This window comes from Megascapheus bottae, chromosome 12, assembly GCF_031878675.1.
Source record: "Megascapheus bottae isolate mThoBot1 chromosome 12, mThoBot2.hap1, whole genome shotgun sequence".
Classification (NCBI taxonomy): domain Eukaryota; kingdom Metazoa; phylum Chordata; class Mammalia; order Rodentia; family Geomyidae; genus Megascapheus; species Megascapheus bottae.
The window spans coordinates 45,366,472-45,383,763 of record NC_143520.1 but is presented as its reverse complement, the minus strand read 5'-3'; the positions used below and the strand labels follow the sequence as shown (position 1 = coordinate 45,383,763).

The 17,292-nt window shown below is 35.0% G+C and overlaps 1 protein-coding gene across 2 annotated transcripts in view; it reads right to left on the bottom strand.

Annotated features, from left to right (window-relative positions):
* Positions 1 to 17,292, bottom strand: part of Dpp10 (dipeptidyl peptidase like 10) — a 636,241-nt gene that overhangs the window by 82,836 nt on the left and 536,113 nt on the right. For both annotated transcript variants that reach the window (XM_090342925.1, XM_090342926.1), the window contains exons 9-11: positions 12,459 to 12,613; positions 6,633 to 6,730; positions 1,313 to 1,436 (exon numbers count right to left, since the gene is read on the bottom strand). In XM_090342925.1, the coding sequence (XP_090199051.1) occupies positions 1,313 to 1,436; positions 6,633 to 6,730; positions 12,459 to 12,613 (377 nt within the window). The remainder of the gene's footprint in view (positions 1 to 1,312; positions 1,437 to 6,632; positions 6,731 to 12,458; positions 12,614 to 17,292) is intronic.

Below are 17,292 nucleotides of genomic sequence, written 5' to 3'. Positions count from 1 at the left end.
CCAAACAATCAACAATGCATCATTAAATTACTGTTTCAGTCACTTGTCTATCTATATCATTTGAATTTGCTTAACTAAAATATACAAATCTAATTCTTTTAAGAAAAACTTAGAGCAAAGCTCAATTTCCAGTGGCCCATGAGTGTAATCCAAGCTAATCAGGAGTCTGAGATCAGAGCATTAAGGTTCAAATCCATTCTGGACAATAACAGTCTGTGAGAGTCTTATCTTCAATTTAATATGGAAAACTAGAAATAGAGCTGTGACTCAAGAGTTAGAGTGTTAGCCTTAAGCAAATAGTTCAGGGATAGTACCAAGGCCAAGCCCCAGAACTGTCATAAAACACACACACACACACACACACACACACACACACACACACACACACACACACCAGGAGCAAAAACAAATCACAGAACACTATAATTATTTTCTATTAAGACATTTTAAAATGCCATTAAATTGCATTCTGGATTACAATGTTTTTTATATGATTTGGGTAATAATTTACATTATTTATATGCCCTTTTATTAATGTGGTTTTGTGTTCAGTTGCTATGAAATATTTCTCTTAAAATTTCAGCAATAATTTCAGTACAGATATTTAGATTATTTCTTAGCATTTCACTGCTTAGGATTTGCTCGTCTTTGGATATGTGATCTAATTTCTTTTCCTTATTTGGGAACTTGAAGTCATTTTTACTTATTTAACTATTTGGGGCTGTACTGAGGATTGAAATCAGGGTATTTCACTTGCAACAGGACATGTTCCACCATGCCCTTTTTCTCTTATCTCTAATTAACCAACAGAAAACTGAAAGTAGAGTTATGGCTCAATTTGGTGGAGTATTAGCCTTGAGCAAAAGAGGTCAGGAACAGTGCTCAGGCCCTGAATTCATTCCCCATGATGAACAAAAGAAAATGAAAAAAAAGAAATCCATTTCAAAACAATAGTAGTTCAAGAACAATTTTTAACTAAAGGACAGAATGATTATTATAAGACCACTAAACTACAGACAAAATGTCTTTGAAGAAGACAAATAAAATTTCTATAATCTTGAGTTAATTTATTTCAAAATATGGAAGAAAAAACCTATTTGAAAAGAAAATAATAGGACATTTGTACACTTTATGCTCCATAGGAATTCATGTATTATTTAAACCTCCCTGCTCATTTTTTATTATTGAGGTAAGTTGATTCCTATATTAGAAAATATACAAAATATTTATGCAAATCATTTCCTGATTTCCCTCTGCAAAGAATGATAAGGGACTTCATTTCTATCAAAGAAGAAAAGCAAGTCATACTCACTCGACTACAAGCACCAGTGGTGGTTTCACACACTGTCAGGATGGAGATGTTCTGAGGTCGATTTAACCATCTTACCACTGTCTTGGTATTGCTTATCCATTTAACCATGGTGATATAGTATTCTCTAGTAAGAAGACAAAAATTAACATTTGTATTTACAGCCTGAAAAAATCCTGTGTAGAACCAAATTTAAGCACTTGTTATTTCATATGAAAGAATAACTAAAATTATAAGGATGCTATATTATGTTTCTGTATATATCTATTCTTTTTAAATATTCACACATACTATGGGTATACATACTATATGTATTTGTGTAAACATGTATATATACATGAATGCATACAAAAACTAATTCAAGAAATTCAAGAAGAATGAGTTAAAGGAAAGCAATTCTCAGAAAGATGAAATTAGCAGATATTTGCTAGATTTCTATTAGAAATGATTAATGAATAGTCTATGTGTAAAACAAGTATATATTTTCAAGCCATTTTATTTTATTTCTTTAAAATTACCATTAACAATTAATCAAAAGTAAGGTTTAATCTTTACTGGATAACTATACCTCTTTTGTGACCTTTATATTTCATGCCAAAGGATTTGGATACACAGATCTGAATGAATGGTTTATTTTTGTGTCAGCTATGAAGCAAGTGCCAGTCCTAGGCTTTTATTCATGATATTTGTTTTGTTTTTACAACATTGTTAGCGATTTTATTTATTAGAAACAATTTAAAACCAAGAGGAAATCAAACTGGAAGTGTTGATTGGCTATCAAAAACTTTAGTACACTATGAATGCTAATTAATGGGGCTTATAATGTCCTAAATTGGATAGTAAACAAGCTTATATTCTTTTCCTTTAGGAAATGTGGATTTTCTATTTGGAAACAGATATATCACAAACTTCTACATATATACGCACACAACAGTATAGTCATCATCAGAAATGATTTTATCTATGGGGGAACACAAAAGAACAATTTTTCTATAACATTACCCAGATTTGGAATTTATAAGTTGCTTTAGAAATGTGCAATCCATGAGTGCTGTATGAAAGCTCAGCAGCCCAGCATTAATGAATTTACCAAAACAAACAAACAAAAAAACAAACCTCCTGAAGAAAGTCTGGTGTCACAAAACACCTTTGTTTAGACTCATCTGGACTAGCTATGTAGCTATACTAATTAACTTAGATGTTATATCATTAAATTTAAAATATTATCTTGTATGCATATATTTCCATTGTTCTTTGATAAATAATGACATTATTTGATGTGTCTGGAAATGTTTTCTTTGTAAAAATAAGCAAAACAATCTGATATGGGGTACACTAGTCTATATTTTTTTTTAATGCAAGTCTTGGGTTGAGCTCAGGGCCTGAGCACTGATTTTAGGCTTTCTCAATGCTAGAGCTCTACCACTTGAGCCACTGCACCACTTTGGCTTTTTTTGTGTGTATGTATGTGGTACCAAGGAACTGAACACGCATCCTAGGCAAACATTCTACCACTAAGCCAAACTCCCAGCCCATTATACCTTATTTATAACCAAAGATCACTTTCTACTTGGCAATCAAATTCTCAGTGAGAGAGTTATTCTTCAAATTGCATTATAATGCCTTATAATATGCAATTTCCAAGCTCTGAAAATGTTATGTTCTTGTTGAAAACACCTAAAATGAAGTTTAAGCAGAGGTAGACATACAGGCAAAGTGGAAAGACATATTACTAACTAATCATTTCCTGTGCTCTTCCTTTCTTTTCCACAGGTTCCTAGGCTCACATTTCTTATGATTGACATTGATATATACTGTCTGTTGATAAGAATTCAGGCTTTCTCTCAGTTGAGGAATTGGTCAAATGTTGCACTCAACCAGAATTCCACACTCCTTTCTTACCTGCTACACATAAGACTCTCCTTCTGGAAATCCATTGCAGGAACACATTAGATTTGGTGTTCCATGGCCAGTGGCCAGTAGAAGTATCCCTTTCTTACAACTGGCTTTCCTGATTGTTCCTAATCTGCTGTGGGATAGCCAGGAAGTCCAGAAGGATCGAGTCCTCATGAGCCACAGAGACAGAAAAGTAGGGTAGAAAGACTGCACTTAAGTCAAGAGACTTTCTGGGTGGTCTGGCACAGGAGATCTAATTATCTACAAGATTAGGTAGAATGGAGATCTCATCCTCACCTGTAGACTGGTAAATTAGCAGTCACACTTAGGGTTTCATGGCTGATTGTCTAATCTCTGCTTTGTTTCCTCACAGACTCTTTGAGTACATACATTTTACTTTTCTAGACAAAGATTTCTGCTTAGATGTGTATTGCAATGCTCATGTTGCTTTACTCAGAATCTGTCCCTCAACTTCTGTCAATGTAAGAAGAGTCATTTGGGAGACTTCCATGGATACAGATGAAGATAAAAATATTATTTGGAAAAATAAAGGATGTAGGCTAGGTCGATTCTAGCAAATACTTAGGAAGAAAACCCATGATGATGTTGAGTCCTATGTGAGAAAAGCAATATGACATTGCTACATCATAAATGCAGGTGGAGAACAGTGGGTCACAAAATCAGGGGGATTAGAGGAAGATTCCAAATGAGTGAAATGATGATAAATACACAGGAGAAACTAAAGACAAATCTGTATGTTTATTCTTCTGCCTGAACATGACTGAACACAAAGGACAATGCATCATTTTTCTCAAAAGAATGTGACATTTATTTAGTCTAGGGGAAAAAATACAAAATTCTTTCACTACCATTTAACTATATGCTTTCAATCCACACCTAAAATATATAATAAGGCAGTGTGAGCTCGAGTACTTTCAGAACACAGTGTAAGAATTTGCAAAATGTTTTTGCCACTCAGGATAAGATGACTCATCTCATTCCTACTGTTACTGGTTCTGGGGACATTCAAGAAGGGTCATTAACTGAAGTCCTATAGTGCACATTCTTTTCAGAATAACACAGACTAGGATTTAAATAAAGAAGAAATAAACAGCAATGACTTTGAATTGCTGCAGAAGAAAGATTTTATTAGCAGTCTAAGCGTGTATCAGGCATACATAAATAAAAAGAAATACCTAAGACAATGAGTCACTGAAGGTAAGAATTAGGAATAGGAATTATATCTCTTTGCAAGTTCCTTTAATCTTTTCATTCCCCTTAAAAATATATTAATGAATTAAAATCTGTTTAGTTAATAGAGTGAAACCTTTTGACTATGATGTAAAAAAGTAGTTGAAGGGAAAGTCAAACAAACAATGTTTCTAGGTTGAAGACATTGTTAAAATTCTTGTTTATATGGTTTTGTATGCATAAGCCATGCATCAAAATAAACCATCAAACAGATTAAAACAAATGTCTTAAAACTTTTGACTCAAAATAATTTTTGATTTTAGGGTAAGCTCAGGAAATACTCATTTAAAGGTAGTTTAAGTCACAGGAGGGTATTTCCTATATTTTGCTTATTAATTGTTGTTTGTACAAAGTCATGTCTATGTACACCGACTATTCTTGTCTTTACAAGAATTTCATCAGAAAACTGAAAAATGATCATATTTGAGTTTTAAGTAGGAAACATAGGAATCACGAAATAATGATTTTAACTACATTGAGGACTAAAACATGGCTCCGATATTAATTAGGATTGTGCAACTATAACACTTACTTAGATAATATACAAAATCATAGAAAGCATTTTATAATACATTAATCATTTGGTGTTCTGTGTTTAAGTGTTAAAGCAATATCACAAATGATACAAGTAGCTATCTCAAAAGCAAAACTTCTCAGAACACAAAATGAAAAAAAAGAAGAGCATTTGATGGATTTATTATGTTATGGGGGAAATATATCATGAATGAATCAGTTGTGTATGCATAAATGTATATATATATATATATATCAAAATCAAGAATCAATAGCTGTTGCTAAAAAGAATCCTGGATAACAAAACAATGCTTTAAAAAAAAAAGAACAAACTTAGAAACGATATATTAAAGCCTAGGAGATTTGGCCTTTGGGGGAAAAAGGACTATCAATTTCATGACATGGTGAAAGGTAGTAGACATGTAACCCAAACACTGCTGCTCAGGTGTCTCTTGCTCTTACTTCTAAACACAGAGCAACTCAAAGAGAAAGAGTTAGGGACTCCACAAAATGCCAGGCTTCCATAGCTGCTGCACTTGTGCATCATTTCAGTTCAGAAATACAATTTTCTGTTTGACTCAGTGAACTCTATTAATAATGTCATCCAGACCCCCGTTAAAGCCTCAAGACAGTAATTTTGATGAAATGCTCTGTAATTTGATGCACTGGCCTTACTTCATGGAGGATTTTGCTATGAACTACACAAGTTGTATGGCCACTATTATCGCTTCATCTTTCCTCTCAATTGAAATGAATAGTCTATATTAGGTAATTAGAGGCTTTTATAGCAAATGCATTCTATGCCATTTAATTACTTCCTCCATCGAAAAGTCTTCATGTAACTATGGGCTATACTATAACTATCGCTAATGAGGATATCATTTTCCTAAATAAATTACCATTCAAGTAGACCTACTAGATTCAGTTATCCTGCAGTAGAGATGTCATCAAAATAAACTTTGAACAGTCTCCTATCATATAGTGTGAAACCATCTTCCTGAATCAGCTTCCTACCATCTCCAAAACTGATAAATTTCTACAAAGCTACAAAGAAGGAAAGAATATCTTTTGAAATTTGAGACACTCCAGGAATTCAAAATGTACATACTAATGATTATTTGTAAAGGAAAGAAGATTTGGTTGATATTAAATTCATGAACTTGATACATATTTTTCTTCTTCCCTGTGCAAACTCTTAAATGTGAAGGTTTCTGATGAAGGTAATTTGAAACTTAACCTCATTAAATTTCTCTGCCTAGGGAAAAATGCTGGAGAATCCTTGGCCAGCTGTTGGAAGAAAGTTGGAAAACTATACAAATTTCGTAGAGTTTATAGTGTTTTGAAAAGCAATGTTTTTTTCTTTAAATATACATACTATTTTCTAGGAAAATATAATTTCTTCTTATGTCTCTGAGGTACCTACAGCAAAAGAATTATTAGTTTTTGAGCCATTTTGTGGTGCTGCTAATCACCTCAAAATGAAATGCTTTTGGGGAACAGCCAGACACCCAGAATGACTTCATTCCTCACTAATGGGGCAACCTCAGCTTTATTTTCAAGTAGAATTGTTGAGCTGATCACATCTCTCTCCCTAAATTGCAACAAAATGATAATTGGTTTGAAAATATCTACTTCCCGTAAAAGTGAAATTGAAATCGCATACCTTGATTTAAAGCTGTCGGGTGGCATGAGTTCCAAAGTATGAGTTGGTCCATATAGGTTTACAACATATAATTTTATTGTTGGGTTCACTTGACCTGCCTTTGAGAAAATGAAAGTTGTAATGCAAGTATATTAAGCATTAGACTATATTGAGTTTTTTAAAAGGCATTTTTGACTCATTTACTTTTCTATGTTATAGGGGGAAAGTTTGATTTTTCTGAAGTAGAAATGATTTGAAATTCAACAACTTGATTGCTTTCAATTGTTTTTGTAGATTGCTGCTTCTTGAGCATTTTAGTCAGACAATTAAAGGTGATAGAAAATCATGATTACTTTATTCATTAGGCAGTTTCCTTTTTGTAGAATGGCAGCAAAAGGGCTGCCTGAGCAGAACACTAGTAGATCTAGGCACTATTCCCATTACAGCACTTGAAATGCAGCTAGAAGGAGGGAAAAAATAAAGGGAGGGAAAGAAGAAGGAAAGGAGGGAGAGAAAGCAGGGAGGGAAAGGAGGAAAAAGTGGGGAAATGAAAGGAGCGAATGAAGGATGGAAGAACAGAGGGAAAGAAAGAGGGAGAAAATTCCTTGCAGCAGGTGAAATTATCTACTCACATACAATGTGTGTCACATGCTTAATATTTTATGAAGCCTGATAATGTATTCTATTGCATAATCTGCTTGGCTTTCCTTGTAAATTTACTGATTTTAAATGTGGTGACTCATTTGTTTAAATGAACCTTGAAAGGTGAGCAAAGTTTCCTAAGTATACAGCACAAAATTAGATCACAGTAGCAAGGATATGCAATTTGAATTCTGCAGAATAAACTTTTATTGAATAAATAATAACTAACAAGGCAAGTTGAATGAATGAAAGACTGCCTTTAAGGATGAGTGAGGGATCAAATCAGTTGATTTGGTTTGATGTATTTCTTTATAAGCAATGCACAATTGTCCTGGAATAACCGAGGCTTCAAGCAAGAACTAGATGAAATATAAAGAGAAGGAAATGAAAAATGAGGTGAATTAAAAATGTAGAGGATGACCAATCCAAAGATTAGAATAAAAAGCATGGGTTCATATTTAAGAAATGGCCATTTATGAGCCCAGAGTTAAGTCAGGACCAGAAATAACACAATTCATTCAGCACAGTCTACAGAGTTTCTTTTTGTGGTTGGGGGTAGTGGCTTTTACATACAATCACAGCAATCTGCAAAGCAGAAGCAGGAGGGTAAAATCTGATGAAAGACTAGGTAAAATGAATCTGAGTTCCTATTGGTAAAACAAGCTTAAAGCAAAAGGACTGGAGTGCTTAGATCAAATGGTATAACAATTGCACAGTAAGAGGTCTTGAGCTGAATCTCTACTATCACAGGATTATTTGGCTAAGTAATCAGAGTGGGAGGGCTTCACACTCAAGTTAGAATTGGTGAGCTGCAGGGAGGGGTCAGGAGTCTTTTGACAATAGATGCAATGGCTAGGAAGGTAATTATTCACAGAGGAAGGGCTACCTACAAGACAAATTATGACCCTTTTCAAAGTTTATAAAACTTTGCACTGCCTCATACCCTCTTATGCCAGTGCACAATTGTCTTATCTGTCTATCTATCCTACTTATCTATCTCAGCAGTAGCCAGAGCTTAGCTTGAAGGGCCTTTAATGTAGTCTGACAGCCTTGATGGTAATGAAAAAGAAACACATTTAGAGAACTAGTTTAATCTGTGAGTCAGAGAAACATGACTCAAATTTTGACTCTGTTATTTATTTCAGATGAATCATGGGTCAAATGTTCTAGATTTTCAAGTATTATTTACTTGATCATCAAATATGAAACAAACACTGCTCTAAAAATGCTTCACAAGTCAAGCTTTTGAGGTCCAAGAGGTTTCCTTTCTCTGGATAAAAATATATCAGTTTTGGGGCTGGGAGTTTGGCTTAGTGGTAGAGTGCTGGCCTTGCATGCTCAAGCCCTGGGTTTGATTCCTCGGTACCACATACATAGAAAAAAGCTGGAAGTGGTGCCGAGGCTCAGTGGTAGAGCTCTAGCATTGAGAAAGTCCAAGGACAGTGCTCAGGCCATGAGCTCAAGCCCATGACTGGCCAAATATATATATACGTATATATATGTATATATATATATATATCAGTTCTCGTCTATAAACAAACTAAAACATGGTTATATAAAGTGTCTAAAATTGTAGATAGTATTGGTTTAAAATGATAGCTGTTGCTATGATATTCATTTATAATCAAGGAAAACCCATTCTTACATTTATATCACTCAATGACCAAATTGAATTTGATCATTATGTCTTCTCAAAGACATACAAAATATTGTGACATTTTTAAGTCACTATTGTCAGTAGCACTGTAAGTTTACTGAAAGATTACTATATCTGAAATTAGCTTCTCCATGAACAAAAAGTAAAAGTTGTACATCTGAGGCCAGATTTTCAACAAAATGTAAACAACCCAATAGATATTTTAGGTTATCTCCAAAATTCATCCATTCAGCATTTCCTAATCTCAACTCTATTTTTATTTTTTGGTGGGATTTTGAAGTTAATCGCACCCAGAATTTTAGTATTTGAATCATTTCAAGAGTTTGCAAATTAGAAGAGTTATTCTATTTGCTTTTAATGGTGACTTTTGCCACAAAGACTAGGAATCTGCAGTTTGCTTTCCTCTATGATTCAGAAACACAAGCCTTAATAATAATTAACCTTATTTTACTGGTAACTAAATTGCCATTAGACGAGATAATGTTTTAATTAAGAAGATTAACCTGAGGTTACTGAGATAGAACAGTGAGTGCAATTCTTTTGTGCTGAATTGTTAATGATGGGGTATTTTATGAGTACTGAATCATGCTGAATTAAGTAAAATACAAATATATTTGTCTGGTGGGAGTTTTGCATTAGCTACACTGAGTATATGCTAAACTAATTTTAATCTAGTATAATTTAAGTCACAATAAAGTATGAACTCTATGTTATTTCAATTTCTAGAACCACTTTTTGAAAGTTTATTGCACAGGAGTAGCTTGAAATAGTTTGTTTTGTGGTTAAAAAAATAAGTATTTTTAAAGAATATAAGGTAATAAGCCTATAGATTAAAATGTGACCATCAAAATTAAATTAACATTGGTTCAAGAGAACAAGGATCACAGTAAGTCCTATTTTCTTTGGGTCCTAATAATAATCTTCTGTACTTATTCAGGTATTGTCAATATTAGCAGGTATGCTTGACCACATGGACTGCTCTATCCAACTATAATGCTCATTTCTTTGTTTAGTTTTTAGTAGTCTTAAACTTCAGTCATTATTCTCAGGACCTTCATCATGTTATATTCATATATTCCAGGTATGAGACTGCTTTCCACATATAGCTAAATCATTAGGTATAAATGGAACAGATCAGTCTACACATATTTGCTAATGTGACTTCAGGTGCTTCCTCTGATCACAGTTGACTTCTGTTAGCCTTATTGATAGGAATGGAATCAATGAATTTGAGTTATTTTTTCTGATCTGAAAATAACCTTGAGTTTTATAAAACTCAGTTAACCTTTTCCAATCTTAGTTTTTCCATTTATAAAATACAAGTAATTGTGCCAATATCTAAATAAGAAAAATGGAAAAATCAGAAAACATGAAAATTTTTAGCTTTTATAAACTGTACAATTTCTAGACATCACTATATGTTATAAAATGATAAATTATATAAAATTATGAGATTAAGCTGTCCTGTTTGATATCTAATATCTTCTGACTTCCCCCTGATATACTTGAATTCTCTCAGATGTTTCTGTCTTGCTGAAGGTATAAAGCCTATGAATGTTAGTTCAAGCACTTGAGTCATCTCTCAGAGGAGAGGGAAGTTGAAGATGTAGCTAATGCATATGGGAACCAGAAAGCCCTTAACTTCCCTTGCAAAAGCAATATGAAGTGCTATCTCTTTCACAGGCCTGATTTTATCACCTTTGTGTGGGCCTGAACAGTTGTATATGACGTCAATTCCTAGTATTTGTGCAAGGTATATAGTATGTCACCAGTTCTCTAATTTTCTCCTTTAATTGGAAAGAAATGTTTTCATCATCATTGAGGAAGGCAAACAATGTGAAAAATAATATGTTTGAGAATACTTTAGTATTTTTCCCAGTCTAAAAAATTTTAGCTGTGCTACAGAGGTAAAAACCTCAACAAAAGAAAAATACCACTGAATTTATAACTGGAGAATTCATAAGACCTTTCTTAAAACACAACAAACATTTTTTCTTAAAATGGAGAGAAATTGGTTTGTTTGGTTACCAATTTAGACTGCCATCTTCACCTGAAGAACTCTGAGTATGTGTTTATCTAAATCTTTGAGCAGAGAAAAATCTAAAAAGATGACTTCAGAGTCCTGGAAGTCAATTTCTCTCAATCTTGTACTCAGTTCTATAACCCCAAAAGGTAGGAGAGTGTGGGGTGGAAGCAATAAGAGTATAGAAGCTCTCTGAAAACAATGTGCATCATATTCCTATTTCTCCATTCCAAATGGCTTTCTGTTAGCTTTTGCGATAGCTGGAGCTTGAAGAGGGGGAAAAGAAGGAGGAAAGTGTAGCTGACTTCCCCTTCACCTGATCTGCCCTGCTTTCACCACATCCCTGGGGCAACTATGATCCTGGGAGTTGTCCCCAGCTAATGGAATGAAGGGCACAGACTCAAAGGGAGAAATCCGTTGGGCTAAAGAAAAGCAAAGTACACTCTCTAAAGGGATGACTTAGTACCAGCTTCTGAATGAAACCAGAAGTCACTCTTGATTGATACAGAGCTGTTAAATTATGTAAAGAAGAATTTCCGAGGCTTTTCTAGAAGACATCTGACTGATTAATGTACAGGGTGTCTCACCATGAGCCATTATTCTTTGTTATATAAACAGGTGAGGGAAATGAAGTTTTAGAAAGTCCTTGAGGAATTAAGGATGGCCTATAATACAATATACTCTAATGTTGTTGCATCCTGTTCCTAGAGGCCTCATTATATACTTGATAATAGTTCTGCTTTCCGGGCAGGATTTTCACATGCTCCTCTTCCAATAAAACCCTTTCATCCATTCTCCTAACCTCTTGCTATGATTCAAAGCCAGCATTTCATAAACCATGTTCCATAGTATGCTCTGCCAAAATAATGCTGATGTTAATACTAGTACTAATAAATTTTCTATGCTTAGTCTATTCTTTATTGGTGATTCTTTATGCTTTGTCTGTTCTTTATTGAGATTCTTTATGCTTAGACTATTCCTTACTGGAAATACTTTATGCTCAGTCAATTTTTATAGGAGATTTATGCATTAACATATAGTATATTAAGTGCTCTTAGATATGAGAGTAATTTCTCTGAACAAAAAAAACTCGATTAAAAAAAGCAAAGAAATTCCAACCTATTTGACCGCAGCACTTTCCTTTCTTAATAACACCTATTCTCAACTCCGTAAAGAAATAGTTGTTCGAACATCTAGTAGCAATTTGGCCTCCTACCTTTTTTCCCTCTCATTCCTACTGGGAAAATGAAAGCATATTCATCAGGAATATGTCTGTATGTATGCATGTCTGTCTGTATATATGTGGCAAAGGGGAACTTTCTCTACTCTTCAAATCATTACTACCTTTTTTTACACACTATAGTGTCTTCACTATTTCTGGAAACCTGAAGAATAATGAATCTGTCCACCAGTAAGAGAGCTCGCTTGTCTCTCCCAAAGACAGCTTGTTCATGAGCCAAGTACACTATCCATCAAACTACTGATCGGGAGAGAAGGAAGCAAGTAGCATTTCCATGTGGCTTACCTTAGGGTATGGATACTGCTTTGCTTTGGGATACAGTGTGCCAGTATATCGAGGGATAACCATGCTTGGCACCAAGGAGTCATTTATCATCAGGAAGGCAAGCCTCTCTCCATCTGGTGACCACCAGTGGGCGATGTGAGAATGTAGAAGTTCCTCTAGAATAAACAAGTGTTATTTGAAACCAACTGTAGAGATGTGGGCTCAGTGAGCCACAAACATCTGTCCTTGAAATCATCATTGCACATATTTATTGTTTCGATGGTGTGCTGCATTTTATTCACTTCACTGAGAATTCACCATTTCTGAGTTAACCTTTTCAATCTCAGAAAAAGTAGTTATAAAAGTATAGAATGAGATGACAGAGCCAAGATTTCATAGATTATTAGAAATGTGGACAGAGAACATGAGAGTACCACTGGAGTAACATGAATGAAATTAGTGATTGAAGAATGATACGTGGTCTCACACCATATCCAGACAACCATCCATTCATATTTACTTAATATTATTGCTCCATTCTCTCATCAAACAGGTGGAGGACTCCACTAATCCATTAAATGATCTCAAGCTCTGAAGAAACAGAAAAAATAAATAAATTCTTAGATAACCATGTTGCCTGATGTCCAATGTCTACATTTCTATTACTTTTTATTTAATTTTTTCTTCTAGAATGAATGAATTATATTAAGAGGGCCAGCCCTCTCAAGCTCCCTGATTTTCAGAAGACAAGACTATTTTTGTGATCAGGCAGGTGATTAAAAGGAAGAGCGCAAAGACAGCCTACTTATTCTCTCAGCTTCAACCTACAATGTCACCTCAAGCTGGCTGTGAACTGGAAATGATGTCACTACATCGCTGATGAGCTTCCTTTACATGACTCCTCTCTGTGTCAAGCAATGGCTCATCACTATGCTTAGAGTGGTGGCAGCTATTAGATTTAGATTCAAGCATTTCCTTCTTGACTTTGTCAATGTTCTCATTGCAAATAAATACTCTTCAAATAATTTTGATGAACACATCAACTATTCCTTTCTGAGATCCTGACACATACAGTAATTAATTCTAGCAGTAGTTTCAGTAAACAGACACTTAACAGAAGACTTTTCCGTTAAACATTTTATATGTGTGCACATATAGAACATAATATTATTTGTTTGGATCATAGATAATCCATTGTGAGAGAGGTAGTTGTGAACAATCAATCATCACTGGTGATTACCCAAAATGATGTGAAAGGAGAGGAGAAAGGTATTTGTGAGAACAAGTGTGCAAAGATGATGAAAAATAGTTGACATGGCTCTTCCAACAACCTGGAGAAATTCTACAGGCCACAAGAGAAATAGAAACAAGTTCTGTACATGCACACACCAAACCAAAGGTCACTATGGCATTATTTGTAAAATCATTCTCCTCTAGTTGGGAAAAGAGAAAGTTACAGAAGGCATAAAGAAAGATTTGTCACACAAATAAGAAGCTCATCTGTATTTATACGTTTAGGTAAATATATGAAGAAGATTTGGGCCCTTTACACAAAGGATGAAGAAATTAGGGAGAGGGAATGCATGCTAGAAATGATTTCAGGATGGCTGTTATAAATAACACATTTCATGGATGTGGACTCTGGACCACAAAGTTCCTACATATCTCCTGACTGAGAGAGGGAACCAATATATTTACCGGAAGTAGTCCTCCTCTGCATGAAGACATATTCAAAGAGAAATTTCTGTGAATTTTTTACAGCTCAGAATGTTCTGAACAATTTTAGAGACCTAAGAGTCTGGGATATATTGGTACATATTTTTTCCCAACAGAGAGAAAATCTTTTGGGAATGTACTTGTGCAAAAACTAAAAGGAATTGAATCCAGCCTTTTGAAGAAAAACAGAATCACTTTTGCACAAGTTTCTAGTCTATGTGCCAGCTCTTTGATGCAATTGCAGACTTCTCTCTTTCTGTACCCATGTCCAACAGAAGCACTAACAATGTAAGCACAGAGATGCCACATGGAGCCTGGAATTACTATATGATAATTATAGGCCAGGCATTTTAAACTTCACAGAAAGACCATTTGAACAGAAAATAATATATTGTCTATTTCAAAAACTGCTCTTTATTGGGCTCTAGTAGAAACAATTACCCTAACAATGAGTTAAGTGAGTGTTAAACAACTTCCCATCTTGAACTGGTTATTTTCTGAACCACTGAACATTCCCAACAGAGCTCCACTCTGAAAAGTTCCCTATAACATTGAACTATGGCCAAATGCATACCTGACTCCTTGAACTATTGCAGTCTATGCTCATCTTCTTGCCTCACCTCACATTTGTAGCCTAAGGAGGGCTTTCTAACACCAGAAAGCAGAAGGAAAATAAATTCAGGGTTGAATTGTGGGTAGGTCTGAATGACATATGTGACCAATTGGATAAGCTTCCTTCCTTCAATCTGATTCATGAATGCCATAAGAAGACAATAATAAACACAAATATTCCAGGATGGCAGGATTTTGAGTGAAATATTTAGCTGTTAACCATTCTGTTAAAAAATATTTGCCTCAAGGCCTGAATCCATCCTGTCTCTGCACAATAATACATAGAGAGAACAAGAGAATAACTAGAAAATCTGTGGTAGGGATGTCTAGGAAATTCAAGTAGGCAGATTTGCCAGAAGAGGTCAACCCATGAAAGTATGAAGACATTAGTGCTCCACTTAAGTGTTCACCAAGGCACATCCATGGCAGAAAGGACTGTCAGTCATCAGATGAGCAAGACTGCAGGCAAGTTCATAGCACAGCCCCACCCTTAACCATCCTCAAGGCATTAGCATAAAACCATTCTTAGAAAACTAGATGACCTAGAGCAGGCAGAGTGCAAGAGGACATTCCCATGAAGAAGGGAGGAATTGTGTCATTGAAAGGGAAACATTCTGGGAATAGATTTATAACTTCTGACTACAATAATATGAGCACTACATTCACCAAAAAAATGTGTTGCTTTTTTCCCCCTTTTTTCTTTATTGCCAGTCCTAGGGCTTGAATTCAAGACCTGGGCACTTTCCTTGAGCTATCTTGAGGCTTAACTCTACTACTTGAGCCACAGCACCACTTCTGACCTTTTCTGTGTATGTTGTACCAACAAATCATACCCAGGATTTTGGGAATGCTAGACAAGCAGTCTATTACTAGGCCACACTCCTGGCCCCCAACATATTACTTTTTAAACAAACTACAATAAGATACGATAATATTTGATAGCAAACAGGAGGCTGTTCTGTCATATGGGAAGATTGAGTGGGTTCATGTTCACATTAGTTTTGCCTCTGGATAGATTAGAGACTTATTTTCTCTGGCAATAGCCTTGAACACTGACGTCATTAAAGCAATAAACCCCTCTTGAATGGAAAGAAGATCTAGAGACTAAGGAGTAAAGTGATGGTGTCCTGCCACTATGACACCACTTGCTCATTGAACACATTTGCTTCCTGCTAATTAATGAAGTGAGTAGAACTCAAGTTCCATTGTCTAGCAGATATGAGAACCTTTCTTGTGCCAGAAGCCATTCAGATATATATGATACTATTTGTGGCCCATACAAAACTGTCAATACAAGCAGCTAGCCACAGGCAGTTGATGAGAAGCATCTGGGAAGTGTATGAGTGTGTGCCCTGTCATGCACCCAAATGATTTCATTGGTCTTACACGGCCCTCCAGGCAGACATCCTTCACCATAATCCTAGAGGAATAATGGCTCCTATAGAAAGAGAGTCCTAATTTTATTCCTCTGAATTGGAAGCTGAAAGTTTCCTCCTAAATTCTTTGAGCTAAAACTTCATAGTAACTGAAAGCAAACAAAGTAAAACAACTAAACCAAACATGGAAACAAGTTATAATGTTAGAAAATATGGTCAATAAATTAGTCCTGATAACTGGTCTCATCTACCAAAAATAAATGATGTATTTACAAAGACAAGGTGTCTGTACTAAGCAAAAGCAATTAAAGAATATAATCAGAATTCAAGACATGTATAGTTATTTCTTGCCAAATTATACTGCTTAATAAAAATCTGAATTTAAAAATGATACTAAAAAATAAGAATACTTTGAGTCTAATTTACCTCAAGTGATCACACAATTCACAAAGGGGAAAAGGATACGAATAATCAAGTTTTTTCTTTTACTTTTTTTTATATTTGATACTCTGAGGGCTTAAACTCAGGGCCTTGCACTTGCCACGCATATGTTTTATAGTTTGAGCTACATCTCTGGCTCTTTTTGCTGAAGTTATGTTTTAGATAGGGTCTCATACTTTTGCTTGGGGCAAACCTCAGGACGTAATCCTTTGCTTTCCATGTAACTGGGATTACAGGTGTGTATCATCATACCTTTTCTCACTAACTTTTTTGAGCAGTATGTCCTTGAGCAGAGATCCTTTTATTTAATCCTGTGACATTATTCCTGTTACAAGTATGAGTCAATACAGTTGCTCTTAATTTCTTTTCTTACTTGGATCAGATACTCTACAGACTTACATAAAAAGTATAAGTATGGCTGTGTTTGTAAATTTCAGATGTGAGGCCAGGAGTCTGGCCTAGTGGTTGAATGCTTGCCTAATATGCATGAAGATCCAGGTTCGATTCTTCAGTATCACATACATATTTAAAGATGGAAGTGGTGCGGTGGATCAAGCAGTAGGGCTTGACAACGACAGTATTCAGGTCCTTAGTTCAAGCCCCAAGACTAGCAAAATAGATTTTCAGATGTATTAATAAATAGCATCTTGCAATGAAACAGTCAAAAGTAGAGCATGGTGTGCTCCTCCTTTAGGGACATAAACTTTTAA